This window comes from Halictus rubicundus, chromosome 6 (genome assembly GCF_050948215.1).
Source record: "Halictus rubicundus isolate RS-2024b chromosome 6, iyHalRubi1_principal, whole genome shotgun sequence".
Lineage (NCBI taxonomy): Eukaryota > Metazoa > Arthropoda > Insecta > Hymenoptera > Halictidae > Halictus > Halictus rubicundus.
The window spans coordinates 6,741,505-6,760,759 of record NC_135154.1 but is presented as its reverse complement, the minus strand read 5'-3'; the positions used below and the strand labels follow the sequence as shown (position 1 = coordinate 6,760,759).

Here is a 19,255-nt window from a genome sequence, read left to right as displayed (position 1 = left end):
CTGAAAGCACAGTAAGCCCATCGACAAGTACGAGCACTGAGTCGACAACGGGACCTACTGAGACATCGACTCCATCTACCACTGAAAGCACAGAAACCCCATCAACTAGTACCAGCACTGAGTCTACAACGGGACCTACTGAGACATCGTCTCCATCTACCACTGAAAGCACAGAAAGCCCATCGACAAGTACGAGCACTGAGTCTACAACGGGACCTACTGAGACATCGTCGCCATCTACTACTGAAAGCACAGTAAGCCCATCGACAAGTACGAGCACTGAGTCGACAACGGGACCTACTGAGACATCGTCTCCATCTACCACTGAAAGCACAGAAACCCCATCAACTAGTACCAGCACTGAGTCTACAACGGGACCTACTGAGACATCGTCGCCATCTACTACTGAAAGCACAGTAAGCCCATCGACAAGTACGAGCACTGAGTCGACAACGGGACCTACTGAGACATCGTCTCCATCTACCACTGAAAGCACAGAAACCCCATCAACTAGTACCAGCACTGAGTCTACAACGGGACCTACTGAGACATCGTCTCCATCTACCACTGAAAGCACAGAAAGCCCATCGACAAGTACGAGCACTGAGTCGACAACGGGACCTACTGAGACATCGTCTCCATCTACCACTGAAAGCACAGAAACCCCATCAACTAGTACCAGCACTGAGTCTACAACGGGACCTACTGAGACATCGTCGCCATCTACTACTGAAAGCACAGTAAGCCCATCGACAAGTACGAGCACTGAGTCGACAACGGGACCTACTGAGACATCGACTCCATCTACCACTGAAAGCACAGAAACCCCATCAACTAGTACCAGCACTGAGTCTACAACGGGACCTACTGAGACATCGTCTCCATCTACCACTGAAAGCACAGAAAGCCCATCGACAAGTACGAGCACTGAGTCTACAACGGGACCTACTGAGACATCGTCGCCATCTACTACTGAAAGCACAGTAAGCCCATCGACAAGTACGAGCACTGAGTCGACAACGGGACCTACTGAGACATCGTCTCCATCTACCACTGAAAGCACAGAAACCCCATCAACTAGTACCAGCACTGAGTCTACAACGGGACCTACTGAGACATCGTCGCCATCTACTACTGAAAGCACAGTAAGCCCATCGACAAGTACGAGCACTGAGTCGACAACGGGACCTACTGAGACATCGTCTCCATCTACCACTGAAAGCACAGAAACCCCATCAACTAGTACCAGCACTGAGTCTACAACGGGACCTACTGAGACATCGTCTCCATCTACCACTGAAAGCACAGAAAGCCCATCGACAAGTACGAGCACTGAGTCTACAACGGGACCTACTGAGACATCGTCGCCATCTACTACTGAAAGCACAGTAAGCCCATCGACAAGTACGAGCACTGAGTCGACAACGGGACCTACTGAGACATCGTCTCCATCTACCACTGAAAGCACAGAAACCCCATCAACTAGTACCAGCACTGAGTCTACAACGGGACCTACTGAGACATCGTCTCCATCTACCACTGAAAGCACAGAAACCCCATCAACTAGTACCAGCACTGAGTCTACAACGGGACCTACTGAGACATCGTCTCCATCTACCACTGAAAGCACAGAAAGCCCATCGACAAGTACGAGCACTGAGTCGACAACGGGACCTACTGAGACATCGTCTCCATCTACCACTGAAAGCACAGAAACCCCATTGACTAGTACCAGCACTGAGTCTACAACGGGACCTACTGAGACATCGTCTCCATCTACCACTGAAAGCACAGAAAGCCCATCGACAAGTACGAGCACTGAGTCTACAACGGGACCTACTGAGACATCGTCGCCATCTACTACTGAAAGCACAGTAAGCCCATCGACAAGTACGAGCACTGAGTCGACAACGGGACCTACTGAGACATCGTCTCCATCTACCACTGAAAGCACAGAAACCCCATTGACTAGTACCAGCACTGAGTCTACAACGGGACCTACTGAGACATCGTCTCCATCTACCACAGAAAGCACAGAAACCCCATCAACTAGTACCAGCACTGAGTCTACAACGGGGCCTACTGAGACATCGTCGCCATCTACTACTGAAAGCACAGTAAGCCCATCGACAAGTACGAGCACTGAGTCGACAACGGGACCTACTGAGACATCGTCTCCATCTACCACAGAAAGCACAGAAACCCCATTGACAAGTACCAGCACTGAGTCTACAACGGGACCTACTGAGACATCGTCGCCATCTACTACTGAAAGCACAGTAAGCCCATCGACAAGTACGAGCACTGAGTCGACAACGGGACCTACTGAGACATCGTCTCCATCTACCACTGAAAGCACAGAAACCCCATTGACTAGTACCAGCACTGAGTCTACAACGGGACCTACTGAGACATCGTCTCCATCTACCACAGAAAGCACAGAAACCCCATCAACTAGTACCAGCACTGAGTCTACAACGGGACCTACTGAGACATCGTCGCCATCTACTACTGAAAGCACAGTAAGCCCATCGACAAGTACGAGCACTGAGTCGACAACGGGACCTACTGAGACATCGTCTCCATCTACCACTGAAAGCACAGAAACCCCATTGACTAGTACCAGCACTGAGTCTACAACGGGACCTACTGAGACATCGTCTCCATCTACCACAGAAAGCACAGAAACCCCATCAACTAGTACCAGCACTGAGTCTACAACGGGGCGTACTGAGACATCGTCGCCATCTACTACTGAAAGCACAGTAAGCCCATCGACAAGTACGAGCACTGAGTCGACAACGGGACCTACTGAGACATCGTCTCCATCTACCACAGAAAGCACAGAAACCCCATTGACAAGTACCAGCACTGAGTCTACAACGGGACCTACTGAGACATCGTCGCCATCTACTACTGAAAGCACAGTAAGCCCATCGACAAGTACGAGCACTGAGTCGACAACGGGACCTACTGAGACATCGTCTCCATCTACCACTGAATGCACAGAAACCCCATCAACTAGTACCAGCACTGAGTCTACAACGGGACCTACTGAGACATCGTCTCCATCTACCACTGAAAGCACAGAAACCCCATTGACTAGTACCAGCACTGAGTCTACAACGGGACCTACTGAGACATCGTCGCCATCTACTACTGAAAGCACAGAAAGCCCATCGACAAGTACGAGCACTGAGTCAACATCTACAGGTATGTCTGCGATAGTGATATTTGGTATAGTTTCTAATCAACTTTGATTATTTGATGATCTGTTTATTTGCTACAGTAACTACAGATCGTGGCCAGGAAACGACTACTGATTCAGGCGATGATGACTGTGATGACGATGACGATGACAACGACGACAATGAAGACGATTGTGATGAATCCTTAGAAGAGGATGATGACAATTAAAGTCATCAGAATTTATGGTTGCTATTGTAGTAGGTTCGATAATAATTAATATATGTTTTGCCCTCTAATGCAAATCTGGAGCAAATGCGAGATCTGTTTTGCAGATATTTGATTGTGTGTTGTAAAAATGCCAGAATTATTTTTGATATATATTTTTATTATGCCTTGTTAAAGTGATATTTTATTAGGGTAAGCCTATAAAATTGATTGGAAGATATACCTTATTATCCTACGTGGTAATGGGGGCATCAAATGTATATATACGCAATAGAATACATTCGTAATGTATTATATGTTATTACATCATATTATAATATACTATATTATATTGAATATTGTGTTTGGTTATGAATATTATTTGTAGGAAATTAAACCGAACTTATCATATAGTTCCGTGTGCACAGTGATCAACTGAAGGACAATTTCTTACAAGAATATTTTAACTGGCAGTTCTTATGTATTACTTATTACACGCGATAGATCTGACTTATAACACATTCTATGTTCTTGTGTTATTATCCTAAACCTAATCAAACATATTAGTCTTCCGACATTTGCGGTGACTGATTGTCGTCATTACAGGACTGTTGTTTACACAGTACATGGTTAAGAAAAGTGATTGTAGTTATGTGCAATGTCAGCGTGAATAGACACAGGCACTAAATACTACTTAAAAATTGCGTCGCATCCTTTCAGTGTTTTTGAATACGTGATCGTGTTTATCTTTTGCGAGATTAATTTATTGGCAAGAACTTAGGGCTTCTAAATAAACCTTGCCGCATTTAAACATCATTTTCGCATTTTATATACCATCGTGTAGGTAGTGTTCATACAGATTTACAGTCAAACAATATACGCTAGGATGTATTAAATGAAACCTCGGAGGCTTTGTTCGTTATATTTTTGCGTCTCGGCCGATTATTGTGGTAGACACGTTTCCTCGAGTAGAGTTCCCCGATCCTCGAGCTAAAAGCACTTCTTGCTAAGAATGGAAAATAAGTGGCACGCGAGACGACAGATTCGTCCTGCATAGTTCTCTACGACCATGACAGCTTCCGCCCGGAGTGGAGCACAAATTCAAGGCTTCCTTTGCCGACGATTCTCAAATATTTATTCTCTATTGGTTAACTGGAAACTTATCCGAATAGGCCATAAGCTTCCACGGATCGCGGCAGGTAACTTGCTGTGCAACCAAAAGTCTGAATCAGCGGTGAAACGCACTTATCTGTTCTCTGTTCTCTCATGCGATTGTCTTGTATTATCGTTTTCCGTGACCATACATTTTTCAAGAGCATTAAGGAAACGCGCAGACGTGCGGCGCCGAAACCGCAAGTCCGCAGAACCGCAAGATACACGAGAACCGCAGCTTCCTACGTCAGTTTTAAATCAAATTTCTTTCCCCAAGGATTTTATACTTTGTGCACCGGTAATTCAGACAACACTGATTATTAAGACTTTTAAGTAAGATTTCTAGTTTCTTTCAATGATTTCACAGTTTGTTATTTCATCTTGTCATGTTTGTCATAATTTGTATAAAATCCGCAGTCTACTGATTATTCTCAGAAGTTGTATTCACGTGTTTATTTTTATTTCACGTTTATTTCACGTGTTTCGGAGGTTCTACAATTCACAGCCAGATCCGTTTCTTTTTGGTTCGAGTTTAATTTTCTCATTGATAATGTTGAACGAAATGACGCAATCCTCGCAATCGTATCGGGGCGCTCGATTAAATACAACAGATATTCGCGCCATTAATTAATAATCATTTCACGGGAATAAATTACAAAGAATCTTCTGTCCGATAAGATAACTGTGTGCAAATTTGGTCGGGCGTCGTCTGTCGCCGCGTGCGAGACGATTCACTCTAGGTAAGGAATTTCTTGAACAACGATATGCACTTCCGATCGAGCTCGCGAGAAAAGAGGACACAGTGCTTTCATCTCGAGATCGTGATAAGAAATTTGAAATTTCTGGAGTGCCGATACACGCCGAGAACTATCTTAAAAGCTAAAACCCACTCGAAACACTCGGAGAAGCAGTGAGCCGTGGGTGGTGAAGTAGTACCTCCGAGCTGGCAAAAATAGCTAATCATCTATCGTAGGTAAATCTACAAAGACGAACAGAAAGACGATTTTATGAAATAAAGGGGGGATGAAAAATTAATATTTTCTCTACATTATATAACACACCGCTTCTTCTGTAGCAACATTTATTGAAAACATTATTTATGTCTTCCGCAGCAGGCAAAAGGATGAAAAATCTCATCAGTTGGAAGAAAATAGAATCTACAATGAAGCTCACATCATCAAAGAGTCAGCGGGAATAAAAACATTTCAAAATGTCCAAAGAAGAACGATCAGGAAGTGTTCATCCGTGGAGACAAAATGCCGGATGAATTCGGCAATTGTTTCCGTCCAATATGTCCGAAGGTGCCTATGGGAGGAGGATGGTTCTCGGAAAGAGTAAAAAGATCTGTGTTTCTATTTCAGAATCCGGGACAGCGCGTACGCAGGTCCCGACTACCAAAAATTGTGCGCTCGACATACCCACATTAGGAGTATTCGCAAGGTTCAGCCCAACCACGGTGCAATGGAAAGGCCTCGCCCAGAAGGAACCGCCTTCGTGATCACGGTGTCCTCCGCGCCAAGTAAGTTATATCTAAATACCATTCCCGATAATATTTATTGGGTTGCGATCCGTTTTTTCTCGCGAGAAATCTCCTCGAGACCAAATGTCATCTGGCGGCGAAACCCCGATCATCGGCGGAACGATCGTCATTCGCGAATCTCTGTTCGACATACTCATTGATTTTCTGCTCGAGCAGAGTCGACTGTCTTCGCAGCATAAACATGGTCCGAGCAATGAAATGAATATCGATTGACGCGCCCCTTTCCGCGGAATTCTCCTCTTCGTCGCTCGTTCGACCGAAATTGTCGGACCTTCTCCACCTTTATTGCGCTGTCCAAATCACGCGAAGCAGAATATTTCCTTAGACTTTGAACAAATATTTATAATGATTCGAGCCGAGAGCTAAGATGTTCCGCGGTGCAGCGCACATATCAAGGGTGCCCATAAGTAATCAATTATTTGCAAAGTATTTGTTTTGCCTTTAGTTCTGTACCGATCGTTGAACAGGAAACACGTATTCTTTTACAGTTTTCGGTAAAGCAGCCTGTGTTCTAAATATTCTAGAAAGTATAATTTTCTTTTACAACCCTGTAATAAAATGGCGGCGTCCGTACCTTCCGAAGGTCATATTCGTCATTGTATACTTTTTCATTTTCATGCGGGATTTAATGCAACGGTAACAACAAAGAAAATTTGCGACGTTTATGGGAATGTATTGAAGGTCAACAAATGTCAACGTTGGTTCAGAAGGTTTGCTGCTGGTGATTATCATCTCTCTGACAGGCCTCGAAGTGGACGAGCAGTTGAATTTGATGATGACACCCTAAAATCTCTAGTGGAAGCTGATCCAAAATTAACCCTTTGCACTCGAAGCTATTATAACCCCAAAACAAAACATTTCTTCCGACCTAGAATATTTCCCTTCTATATATATATTTTTCGTGTTATACATACGGGAATGATGCAATTTACTCCTACAAAACTGAACTGTTCAATATTTTATTAAATACAACCAAATTTAATAATTTAAAAAAATTTTGAATAATGATATAGCAATTCTTAGTGGTGCCTTACAGTCACCATTTGAGTGCTAAGGGTTAAGTATACAAGAATTATCAAGAAGCCTTGGGTCCACATGGTCAACTATACAAAGGCACCTACACGAAATGGGAAACGCATATAGGCTAGGAATATGGGTACCGCATCAATTATCTGAGATCAATATTCGTCGATCAATTTGCGCTTCGTTGCTATCCAGATTTCGTAGAGATCCATTTCTTAGCAGAATCGTTACCGAAGATGAAAAATGGATTCTTTATGATAACATAAAGCATTCCAAGCAACGGCTTTCTGCAAATCAAACCGCAATATCAACCCCTAAACCTAGCTTATCACTTAGAAATGTGTTACTGTGCATTTGGTGGGACTGTCGTGGCATAATTCACTTTGAGTTGTTGAAACCTGGAGAAACAGTTACTGCCGAGTTGTATTGTCAGCAATTGCAACGGCTGTATTCAGAACTATTGAAAAAGAGGGCATCTTTGGTCCACAGAAAAGGTGTAATACTGCAAATTGACAATGCCCGGCCTGGTACAGCGAAACTCGCTCAGGAAAAAATCAAAGAATTGCAATGGGAAGTTTTACCGCACCCCCCATACTCACCGGATACTGCTCCCACTGACTATCATCTTTTCAGATCTCTGGATCATTATTTAAGAAATAAAACATTCTATAGAAGATGTAAGAAGATGTAAGTCATATTTTGCTTGACGAACCCTGGATTTCTATAAGAGGGGGATTGAAAATTTGCAGGAAAGATGGCAAACTGTCGTTGATAATGATAGAGATTATATAAAAACTTGAACTTACTACAAAGTTTGTTTTAGATTTCAAAATAATTGATTACTTATGGGTCCTCATAATACATTGTAGCAGGAGTAACACTTTGTAACTTTTAAATAGCACCGTATGGATCATCCTCCTCCGTCTGCGATCTATCGTACGAAGTAAACTAATGTCAATTTGTAATACGCAAATCTCCGCCGCGTGATTTTACGATTATATGTTTATTTCTCTGTAGGGAGGGATAGAACGTTATTGAAAAGAATTCCGGAGGAACGGTTCGCGCGGCCTCGAACGACTCATTCGAACCGGAGTTCTCTCGTTCCATTCTCCATTATTAAATGAACAAACGGGCTCCTGCGACGAGACACGGGACGCGAGATGCGAGAGAGATAAGTACGCGGTCGGTCGCGCGAAAGAAGGAAACGAGGAACGCGGCACACGCTCGATGCGCCGCAAATATTTATGAGTCCAGCAGCTTTTTCTCCAGAGCTGGCTGCTTATTTGTGTGTCAACTGTAACGCGAAGATACCAAGGACACGTGGTGTTCAAGGTGTACTATTAAAAAAAGAACGACTGGCAACCTCCGATCAATGTGGCTGCCTTGGAGTGGCAACTCCGACGTATAGTTCGCCGCGCGGAGAACCTATCGATGCTCGACGTAGCCCCTTTCAGCTCGGGAACACAAAAAACGAATCGACTCGAACGCTCCGTCGCGGTATCGGCATTTCATTTGAAGCCGAATACAAAACGGAATCGGTGTGAACCGATATACCGATAAAGTACGGAACAGTACGCGGAACGTAGAATTTAACCTCGCCCCCCTCCCTCGCTCGCTTCGATCAGCCCCCACCTTGCGCGCGACCCGCAAATTCGATGAACCAAAATTTTCGCACGAGCGCAAATTCGATTTAAAAATCTGGTTAACATAGAATCGCTCGATCGAGAGGGAGCCTGGACGAGCGAATGACGGACGAGTAATCTATTCTAGGCCGGGCTAGACGGCATCCTAACAATGCAGTTGTTCCTCCGAAGTAATCGACATTATGCAAAACGGACACCGACGAAAACAAACGCGCGGTTCCGCGTGCGAAACGTCTGACATCGACTCGGTCTAAAGCGGATTTCTGCGGAGGTTCGACGCGCGAACCTTGAAACCGTCGAATTTAGCTTTCTCGCAAGTGGAGCACACTATCGCGCCTTGAATTTTCGTCGGGACGCTCGGCCAGTAGAACCTGTTGAAGAGGAATTTGCGTAATAGCCGGTTTCGAGCCAAGGAGGTCGCTGCTTCGCGGAGTATTTTTATGCGATTCACCTATTTCTCTTTTTTCTTTTTTTCCTTTTCGCGACACAACAAAACACAGCGCGCCGACCCACTTTTTCCTCGCCGCGGACTAAGCCCGAAAGATTTTAGCACCGCGATAGTTCGTCCGCTGATAAACCTTTGAAAAACAGTGGCAAACCTAGAACCGGGGCGACGACTAACGACGTCTGCGTTTAGCCGCGAAACCGGCGAGGTGTTTTATGAAATTCTGAATCGTCACCGCGACGAAGATTACGGGAAATAGCTTGCCCGTGCCAGATACCGTGAAAAATGTCGGGATATCGAGAACGGTTTCGGCGACGATGAGAAATCGTGAAATCTAAACGTTCACGGCGAGGCCAACGGAGCACGGTGGTTAAATTTGGAAGAAGCGAAGAAATTCGTGATCCAGATGCTGATCTGTTGCGCGGCGGAGCCCGCGAGAAAGGCAATGTGTGTCGTTGCTGGAGGTTGCTTAGGAGCGAGGAGCGAGAGGACGACAAAGCAGACCGTCACCCACGTAGATCAGTTTTCGTCACGCTCTTACGGCTACGCGGCAATGCGAGAACGCGTTTCGTAACGTAAACACGTAGCCGGACGGTTATACACCGTATCCGGAGCGATGCTCCTTCGAGAAGCCCGTTACTTCGTCGAATTTGAGCAGCCTCGGCTACCTGCGCGCTTCCAAAACGGAAGACAGCGAAGCCGTTCAAACTAACGACCTACAGCCGTCGAGCTGCCGAGGGATTGCGTTTCCTCCGGGCCCTGACGAAACCCCTATATCCTTTGCAAACCTATCCGTCCACTGGACAAATTGCTTTTCTTAAGGTGCGAACGCACTGGCGAGCAACTTGTCACATTCAGCGAGAAATGCCTCAGAGATAGCGACCGTTATTCTCAGAAAGCGAAACGATGTATTCAGAATTTATTCGTCTCGCCGAACCAATTCTAATCGTAGTCGATTTTTGCAGGTCTGTCGTCGCGAGAGTAATCATGTGTGCGGATCCGAATGAATTGTGTACGAGCGAGGCAACTCGATCCGCAAAGTTTTCGTAGCGGAGAGCCCGATACGTTGATACCGCAGTCGTCTGCATTGCAGTTTGCCACGACTACCAGCGTCGTGTGACACACTAACGGAGGAAGTACGATGGCATAATAAATGTCACGTGTACGGTAAGGACAGTCTCGCAGGCAATGTGCCTCTGAAATTATCGCGCAGCACACGCTCGAATGCGCCTATCGCGACGATGCGCGACGCGCGATGGCGTGCCGTTTCGGCGGGGCGCGGAGGTCGCATCATGATTTCATTTCCAGGTGAAACACGGCCAATATTCCGTGGCACGAGCCGCTGCCCGCGGAGTGTCGCGAGTGTCGCGTAGCGAACAATTTCTAGACCGAGGAAAACAACCTCTTGCGCAACAATAATGTCTTCTCTTTTGCGAAATCGAAACTTTGCTTTCGATTGTTTCCGACGTACCGGAATTCGACGAGAGAGGAAACAATGCCGGTGTCTGAAGAGAGAGAGAGAGAGTACGGTCGGTTAGCTGCGGAAACATTTTCCGCATAATTTCCCGTCCGAACCAGTGAACTTGACCACGATTTGATATTAAGCCGCGACGGTCGATAATGTTGTCGCCAGGAAAACGAGCGCACCGGTGCAAAAGCGGATTCGTACGGATGCGACGCGACGAAGGGCTCCGGGCGAACGGTATAATAATATCTCTCGGATCGCCGGCATAATCGTTGTCACAAGAAAGCGGTACAGCCGCCGCCTCTCGCCAGTCACCTGACCGCTGATATCTAACGAAACCGGTTGTCGCCGATGCCGGCCATTTTATTATTCTTTTTTCTTTTCTGCGACAAGCGAATGTCCTACTACTCTCACAGGAATACATCATCGCCGAGGAGTGTCAGGCGCACGTTTCGCGCTTTCGAGCCACCGTTCCACCCCGGGACAATAGACGAATTGTTCCAAGGATAACGAGCGTTTGCATCGTTACGGAGCACAATTGACCCGGTTGCCACGTGGCGCACGCACGTAGATACGTGCCTTCCAGTCTGTTAGAGGTATCTGTTCAATTTCCGAGGACCATGATCGTTATCCGTCTGCTCGTTCATTCTTCGTGGGACCAGTCGCGAAAAGATTTCGACCGAAATTATTATAGTTTTCCCGAAGTCTCTGCCCGTCAACGCCGGAAATACCGAGCGATCGATACCACCGGATTTCGTTCGATCACGCGTACACGCGTCTTTTGTGTCCGCGATAATTAACCCTCAGCACTCGAATGGCGACTGTAAAAATTGCTGTATCATTATTCAAAATATCTTTTACGTTATTAAAGTTTGTATTTAATGAATCACTAAACACTTCAGTGTTGTACGAGCAAATTGCACCACTTTTTGTATGTATGACATGAAGAAATGTATATAGAAGGAAACAATTCTAGATCGGAAGTAATGTTTCGTTTTGGAGTTAACACTACACCTACCAACGCGCGGTCAAATGACCGTTTTTGAAATTTCGTTTAGAATTTCTTGTATACAACGTTACTGCATCGCCATGTAACTTATTGACTTTTCCTAGAATATCCATACAACCCATTTTTCAATATTCACAATTTTCTTTATCGTTTACTCTCCGAAAAAATTTCATAGCATGTCTTTCTATATTAAGATACATATTTTTTCGAAGCGGTCATTTGACCGCTCATGGTAGGATTAGGTATACATGAAATGTCGGTAGGTTTAGTGTTAAAATAGCTTCGAGTGCAAAGGGTTAAACGAGCGTCTAGGACGAGGGCGTATCTTATAAATTTTCTGAAATGAAGTTTTCCGTGGAACAAGTGCCAGTGCAATGTATAGATCGCTTCGATAAAGCTGTTATTAACGGATTGTTTTTACATCGTCCTGTCGTGAAATGTGACATACGCCCTTCCACTAGATAAATAGAGACTAGTTCCAGCGATATAAAGATGAATGTTGATCGCGTAACGTGGGAAGAGCACTATTGTATTATCGATCGGAGTTGTATTTTGATCGATAACTCCGTCCCGAGAGTATTATCGTCGATAGACCGCGTCGATCTTCGGATATCGCTGGTCATGCTCCATATATCTAATCGCTGGTACACGCAGCTCGATTCGCGCTAACTTTTGCGATCTCGCGAACCGAAGAGGAAGACGAAGCGTTTTCTACGGGGCGTTACGCGATACAGTTTATTAACGTGTGCTCGAATGCGCAACGGTAATCACGGATACCGCCCTTCCTTCCTCACTACCATCTTCGGTCAGGTTCGGAGAGCATTTCTTTCGTAATTCCGCCTGGCCGTTCCTTTCCCTCGCCATACAACCGCTCGCAAATTAATATACGCCTTTCCTTTCAGCGTAGGAGCGACCGTTGCCGTGCCGTTCGGTGGCAGCAGTATTTTTTCTCGATCCTACGAAATTTCATCCCCGCCCAGCCAAAAATCCAATCGTCGAGGATAATTCGAAACGCAAATCCGCGTGTGAAAAATCCCCGATCTCGAACGTCCGCGGATTATCCCGGTATATCCTCTCTCGATCATAGTTCATAGCCCGTTTGAAATCGCCGACGATACCCCGTAATAAATTCGCCGATAAAATAAACCGGGAACTGTGAAACACACAGCTCGAACGATGACACTGAATGAACAGGCGGAGGAAATAAATAAACTGCGGATTAAAGTGGCAACGGGATTCCATTTCTGCGAACCGGAGCAGCGAGAATATCGTTCGATCGCGCTTCCATTATTCAGGATCACGACCGTTTTCTCGGCGAGAAGAAATCCGTCGTTCCAACCTTGTCCCTTTTTCCGTCGCGGTTAATTTTACCGACTCGGGATTTTTTAACGCGGTGACGAGAAACTAAATTTGCGGAGAGCATACTGAGTATACTGCGCGCGATCCCGGAGCAGCGAGTCGTGCGATGGTGCAACGGTAAAAAATTCTGTAAAAACGATCGCAGGATTCGTCGCGACCGTGATTTTATAACGGGTAGAAATTCGAGGCATCGCGTCGTTCTTATTCCGTCGCGAATAACAGGAGCAAATCGATGAGAAGTTCTCGAAGGCGGTCTACACGGTGGCCCGATAAATTTCGTGACGGCGCAGGTTCGGCTCGTGGAAAAAGCTCGTGGCCGTGAGATAACGTCAGCGAAAATGGATCGAGCGGGAATATTCGCGAGAATTCGAACAGCGCGTAGAAATCGGGGCGAGCGTCGTTTTCGGCGTCGAGACGATCGAGTACTGCATTGGCGTCCGGACGCGACGACCTGGCTCCACCAGGTACGCAACTATTGCACATGATTGCCGGCTCGCGCGAGAGACCCGGTCACACGAACACGTTCGGATTTCTTGGCTCCGTGTCCGCACGTATACAGGTGCAAACCTGTTGGTCGCTTTTACCTGCTCGATCGATGGCCTAACAAAACGAAATACGTATCCCGGCCGATCGGATGTACGCGTGGGAAGTCTGACGTCACGATCGAACAGTCTTCTTCTTTTCTGCATCGCCAAGGTTGCCACTCGAAGGTCGGAAGAGAACGCGAAGGGGAACGTCGCGATTCCCCGAAAGGGGACTTCGATCTCGAGCCGAACGAGCTACGGGATCCAGAGAGAGAGAGAGAGAGAGAGGATATATTCCAAGCTTCCAGTCGTAAATAGATAAGCTGATCCGAGAGTAGGGAAGCGATTCTCTGTTCCAGCCAACAAAGGAACGCCGCGACACAGGCGGAACTGTGCTTAATTGCTCCGACAACAAAGATTTGCTCTGCGATACAGTCTCTCGGGTGATTGTCTCGAGACAAAGCGGACATCGAGAGGAACTTGAAATTCTTTTCGCGCGTCGAAAAGTCCCCCTGGAAATGCATTTTTAAAGAAGAACCACCGTTCCACGAAAAACAATGCCGAGGTGTCTAAAACCCTCTCGCGCTCGCATCCAATGGTAATCAATACTTTAAAAGCTTTTCGCTTTTCCGGGACTGCTGTAACGCTAATTATATTCCGCGACTACGAGCACCGTTCGAAAGACAGAACACATCCACGAAAACTGTGTCCGATTCGGAAATCGGCTTGAACGCGTAGAAGGTGTCGCCGGAAGCCGAGGAATGCTTAATTTAGTAAGAAATCCTATCGGTTTCTAAATGATTGATCGACGGACAGGTCGCATCGGCCGGCAATGATCTCGCAAGACTCGAAATAGACTGATTCCGCGTAATTAGCTTTTGCGGTGCTCTCGTTACCTTCTGCTCAATCAGGAAGACAAGAGCGACGGTCAGAGGGGTCGCGCGTTCACGAGGAACGCGGGGGTGGTTTCGCGAATCGGCGATTCACGAGACAGCCGATTCACAACCACGCGCCGACAGATATTGATCGTTCGAGGAACTGGATCACGTACCGCGATCGAAGATGCTCGTAAGAAGACGGACGAGCGGATAACTGTCCAGGGAGGGCGCGTTCACACCGGAATCGATAACCGCGAGAGAAGCGGCCGCAGGAGGGGGCAATTCCGCGATCACCGCGATATACGACGTTCGTCGTCACCAGGAGCGCGTTTTGCAACGTGATCCTGGCTATTATCGACCGGATCGCGAGCGTCAGGTGCGAAACAGATCTGAAGTAGAACGTATAGATGTTCCGGGTGCTCTGAACAATCGTCGAGACTCACCTGTGCGTTTCTCCGGCGGCCGGCGCAGCTCCGCTCCGAGGGATGATTACCAAATTCCCGGCGCCCCGACTTCCGGTATCAATCGTTGGCTTCCGACATTCGGTTCGGACGCGTTTGGAAATCACTGTGCGTCGAGGATAGGGGAGAGAAAGCGCGCGGATAACACCGACAGAGACAGAGAAACAGAGAGAAAGAGAGAGAACGCGAAACAACTAGGAACGTCGAGAGCGTGGAGGGATGCAGGAGGAGGAGAACAGCGAGGTAGCGTGATAACAGATAGCCGAGTCGCGACGGGAACAGTGCCGTGGCGAAAATTCGCGTGGACAGTTGACGGTGTTCGGTTGCGGCGCGACTAGTCCCGGCGAGAGCACTGGACACGCGGTGGCTCTCTATCACAGCGGCATTTTCACTGAGGAAACACCGAGGCCAGAAAGCGAGAGGCCCGCGACCAAGCGGAAAACCCCCCAGCCGGATCTCGTTTTCGTAAACGCTCGACTCCGACTATCCGTGTATCGGGAGCGACCCGTGGCTCGAGCGCAAGCGCGACGCTCAACAACGCGCAAGCGTCACCGTTCGCTGACGACGCTCGGCACCGCTCCGCTCCGCTCTGCTCTGCTCTGCTCTGTTCTTATCAGCGCACCGCTCCGCTGACGCTAGAAACGAGGGAGATCCGCTGGCGCTGTCACGCGCCGCACGCGACGCCGACGACGACGACGACGCTACCTTTTGCCCTTTAAACAGGGCCGAGCCGGAACGCTTGCGCGTTCGCTGGTCTATCAACACCCGAGGGGCGAGAACATCCCCCTCCGATCCTTCCCCGCTACTCCAATTATGCCTTCGAGGGGTTCTCCGCCCTTGGGACGCACACTCGAAGGTTCGTCACGTCATTTTCTCTCGGAAAGACCGCTATCGTCTGCGAGGAAAACGGGTGTGGGTCATTCGTGCGGTCAACACATACAAACCTTTTCTTCTCTTTTTATTCACTTCCGAGAAATCTTTACGATCTCTCCGGAACAGGACATTTGGTAGATCGTTGTGCGTGTAAATATCGCCAAGATGTTCTCTCGGCAGGAAACAACTTACGAATCGGCGGAGAATGTTGCTGGCGTGCTTTCCGCGGAGCCTTCTAGCTAAATTTTAGCCAGATCAGTTAGTCTAATCTTAATTGGCATCTAGTACTTAGGCGTTCTATTTCTTCCGTAACAGTATAATCAATCGCATCGATTCCACTTTCGTTACGTGACGTTTGGCCGTCATAGTAATCAATAGATTAAGCCGTTTGAATTTTTCCTTCTGAGCATTAGAAAGTAACAAGCCATCTTTTCACGACGAGATACGCTCGACATGAACATCAAAGGATTATTACATCCGACACAGGTTAAAGAATTAACACAAAGAAAAAAGGGCAATTTGTTTTATGCGTTACCCGCGAACGCAAAGGAACGTACATGCGCCATAAGCGGTTGTGTCGTACGACATAATTCTTGGAGCCTTCCGATAAATAAGCTGTATCACCGGTGTTGCCATTGCAAGCGGTTGCGCGGCTCTTCTGACTGGAGCGATCTCGATTTACGAGGGAAAAGGGATTCTGCGATAGAAAGGGCAACTGTTGGTTAAAGAGAATCTCGTTTAATCGACGTCTGCGAGGACAGACCTAAATTTCTGCTAGTCCGTCGCGAGGTACATGAGGTAGGAATCCGATCAGGCGATGCTATCCGAAGATTCTTCGAATCTCGGCTGGATCGAGCACGTGAGAAGAATTCGCGATGAATCCATCCAGCGAAATGACGGTATCCAGCCCGTGATCTATGACGGATCCGGAATGGGAATTTGAGGTGTTCGACCTTCCAGCATGTTGTGGAGGAGAATACCAATTTCCTGTGACCAGATCACGGACGAGAAACGCGTTAAATTAATAAACCGAGGGCAGAGGCCGTATACATATATCAAGGCGCTACCTCTTCTCGCTGAGCCCGCAATCTGTCGATAATCGGCTCGTTAAAGTTGGGATCGTTGCTCGGATCCTCGGAGATAGCATCGTCGCTTCTGGAGACTTGCGGTACACGAGCGATATAAATCTGTTTGATGGCATCCAAGACGGCCGAAGGTCTTGCCTGGGGGAATTGCAAATCGATCGAGGAAAATGAATCGGCGCCGGCTGGCACCGCTAACGGCTTCTCGAAATCTATACACTTCCCGCCGCTGAAGAGGCGTTCGGCGAACAGAAAAACATGTGACAACGGTACTACTTGAAAGGCACGGTCGGTTATTATGGTGTTCGAAACAACTCACGAAAGTTGCGTGCCAAATCCACAATGAGATAGCAAATCTTTGGTTTTCCGCGCCACAGTCTTATCTTTCGAGGAGTGATAGTAAAGGCCTGCGCCTAGGATGTGAGCCACGGCTCTCAACGTCTTCCCGACTAATTCCTTTCTACTCGGATCGAAATCCTATCGCGAGATCAACGAAACACGTGTTATTCGTTGCGAAAACACTTTTACCGGAAGACCGGAAAAATACCTTGAATTTATCGTATTTCCCTCCTACGATACAGAGTTTAATCGGGAAAGGATCAACCTCCTTTTCCAATGTTTTCCCTCGATCGTTCAGTCGGCGGGTCTTAAGTTCCTGAATCATGTTATCGTCGTAAGCCATCTTCATCGCGTTCCGAACTACGGACAACGCTTCTTCGAACGAAGACCATAAAATTTCCGGTAGCGACAAATCCATCATCATCAGTATCGTGAGATGATGAGGGGAATGAGTCAAAGACGAGCCTGTCATGGCAGCGGACACCAACGAAGACGTTAAATGACCCACTTCCCAAACGTGTACGATATTCTTTATCTGTATCAACGAGAAACAAAATGAGCAAATTTCGTTTTTCACTGAATCATTTATCAATGATCTTTCCACGATTTGCAATTGTAGCGAAAAGGGAAGCTTACTAAGCTCTTCCCGGCCTTACGCCCGAAAGAATAATCGGTCGCGATGGTGGGCTTCGGCGTTTCTTCTTTCTCGAGAAATCGATATATCATCGTCGTTTTACCCTAAAAAATCGTATCTCCTGTTTCAAGTCCCCCAAAAAATATGGAATATTTTTGTCTTGGGAGATCATCGAATTTTCCAAACGTTACATACAACTTTCTTGGAACCAACAATGATGATAGAACGTTCATGGGTTTCGTCCGGATCATTTTTACGACGCTGTTCTTCCTCTAAACAAAGCCGCACCGCCGCGTCTCTCATGTTTTCGTCGCTAAAAAATAATTGCGATCACAGAAAAAGACATTCGATTTATCACAACAAAAAATAATATTGAAAATGAACCACTTGCTACCGCTTTGAGAGTATGTTTTCTTATCTATGAATTATCGACGAAAGCGAACGTAATCAGATACATACGAATTTTTGTGCGTCATTATTTTTCAATGTACGATTTTCAAACGTAAAGTACACGATACGAAAACTCTTCCTTTTGCGCACAGGTTATGATTGTGTTTTCGTATTCGTTGCTATAGAAATGCTACCTGGCGTGTCCACCTGTTCGTTCGTCCAATGAAATTCATGTTCACCCAGTAAATAAATGTCATAAGTAAGAAAGTTTTATATAGCATAATCTTTATATAATTTTTATAATACATTATGCAGTAATTGAATGAGGTATGGTACATCTAAGTTTTCATATGTCTATACCTCTAGACGGAACGCGCGATGATTCAACAAGACGTCGTCAGTCTTGACAGAACGGTTCGCAACGATTCGCGAAAATAACGAAAACCGCATCGTTTCCGGGAGCGAAAATTAGCTGAAAATGTTTAAAACATATCAATACGTCTTTGCTGGACCATAACGCACAGTATTTATTCTTAACAAATCATTGATGAATCAAAGTACAACTGGTTATCGTGATGCTTATTCGTTATGTACAGTAGTACGGTATACTAGACTAGGTCTAGAATGGAATGCACCGAATAAATAATAATCTATAATAAATTAGTAATATTGCGGAAACTAATGTAAATGACAGTATCATAAAGAATGTAATACACAACCGTAGGTAATAACAACCTACCATTCTATCTTTGGTCACGAAGACAAAGAAAAAATTTACCACGATTCCATTTCTTTCTTTGAAGTAGTCGTGAACTCTTGTGATGTAGTATTAAATGAATCGAAATATGTTTCTCACCTTTTCTAAAGGGTTATTTGATTCGTTCAGAAAAGTTTGATAAAAACACACCATCGGCAGCGGTCCTATAATAAGCCACCCTTGCTACTGAGAACCTAGTTGAACAATCTGCCGATAAAAACAGACTGAGATATACGTAGTACGCGATATATAAAAACGTTCGAAGGATCGTTATCAGATTTATCTCGA

General features: G+C 46.3%; 2 protein-coding genes and 1 non-coding gene across 5 annotated transcripts in view; all 3 read right to left on the bottom strand.

Annotated features, from left to right (window-relative positions):
• Numb (NUMB endocytic adaptor protein) overlaps nucleotides 1-15,727 on the bottom strand; it is a 59,062-nt gene extending 43,335 nt beyond the window's left edge. For both annotated transcript variants that reach the window (XM_076789676.1, XM_076789677.1), the window contains exon 1: nucleotides 14,875-15,727. The gene's annotated coding sequence lies outside the window, so the exon portion shown is untranslated. The remainder of the gene's footprint in view (nucleotides 1-14,874) is intronic.
• On the bottom strand, nucleotides 5,910-6,072 carry LOC143355346 (U1 spliceosomal RNA). The gene has a single exon (XR_013082492.1). It is a non-coding gene; the product is annotated as a U1 spliceosomal RNA (small nuclear RNA).
• Nucleotides 15,728-16,426: 699 nt separating the features above from the next.
• The window catches only part of LOC143355141 (cytoplasmic dynein 2 light intermediate chain 1), a 161,608-nt gene continuing 158,779 nt past the window's right edge, over nucleotides 16,427-19,255 (bottom strand). The window contains exons 2-8 of one of the 2 annotated variants that reach the window (XM_076789704.1): nucleotides 18,280-19,025; nucleotides 18,016-18,133; nucleotides 17,823-17,924; nucleotides 17,395-17,721; nucleotides 17,167-17,324; nucleotides 16,833-17,076; nucleotides 16,427-16,752 (exon numbers count right to left, since the gene is read on the bottom strand). In XM_076789704.1, the coding sequence (XP_076645819.1) occupies nucleotides 16,681-16,752; nucleotides 16,833-17,076; nucleotides 17,167-17,324; nucleotides 17,395-17,721; nucleotides 17,823-17,924; nucleotides 18,016-18,133; nucleotides 18,280-18,296 (1,038 nt within the window). In that variant the 5' untranslated portion in view covers nucleotides 18,297-19,025 and the 3' untranslated portion in view covers nucleotides 16,427-16,680. The remainder of the gene's footprint in view (nucleotides 16,753-16,832; nucleotides 17,077-17,166; nucleotides 17,325-17,394; nucleotides 17,722-17,822; nucleotides 17,925-18,015; nucleotides 18,134-18,279; nucleotides 19,026-19,255) is intronic. The other variant, XM_076789703.1, reaches the window with a different exon arrangement.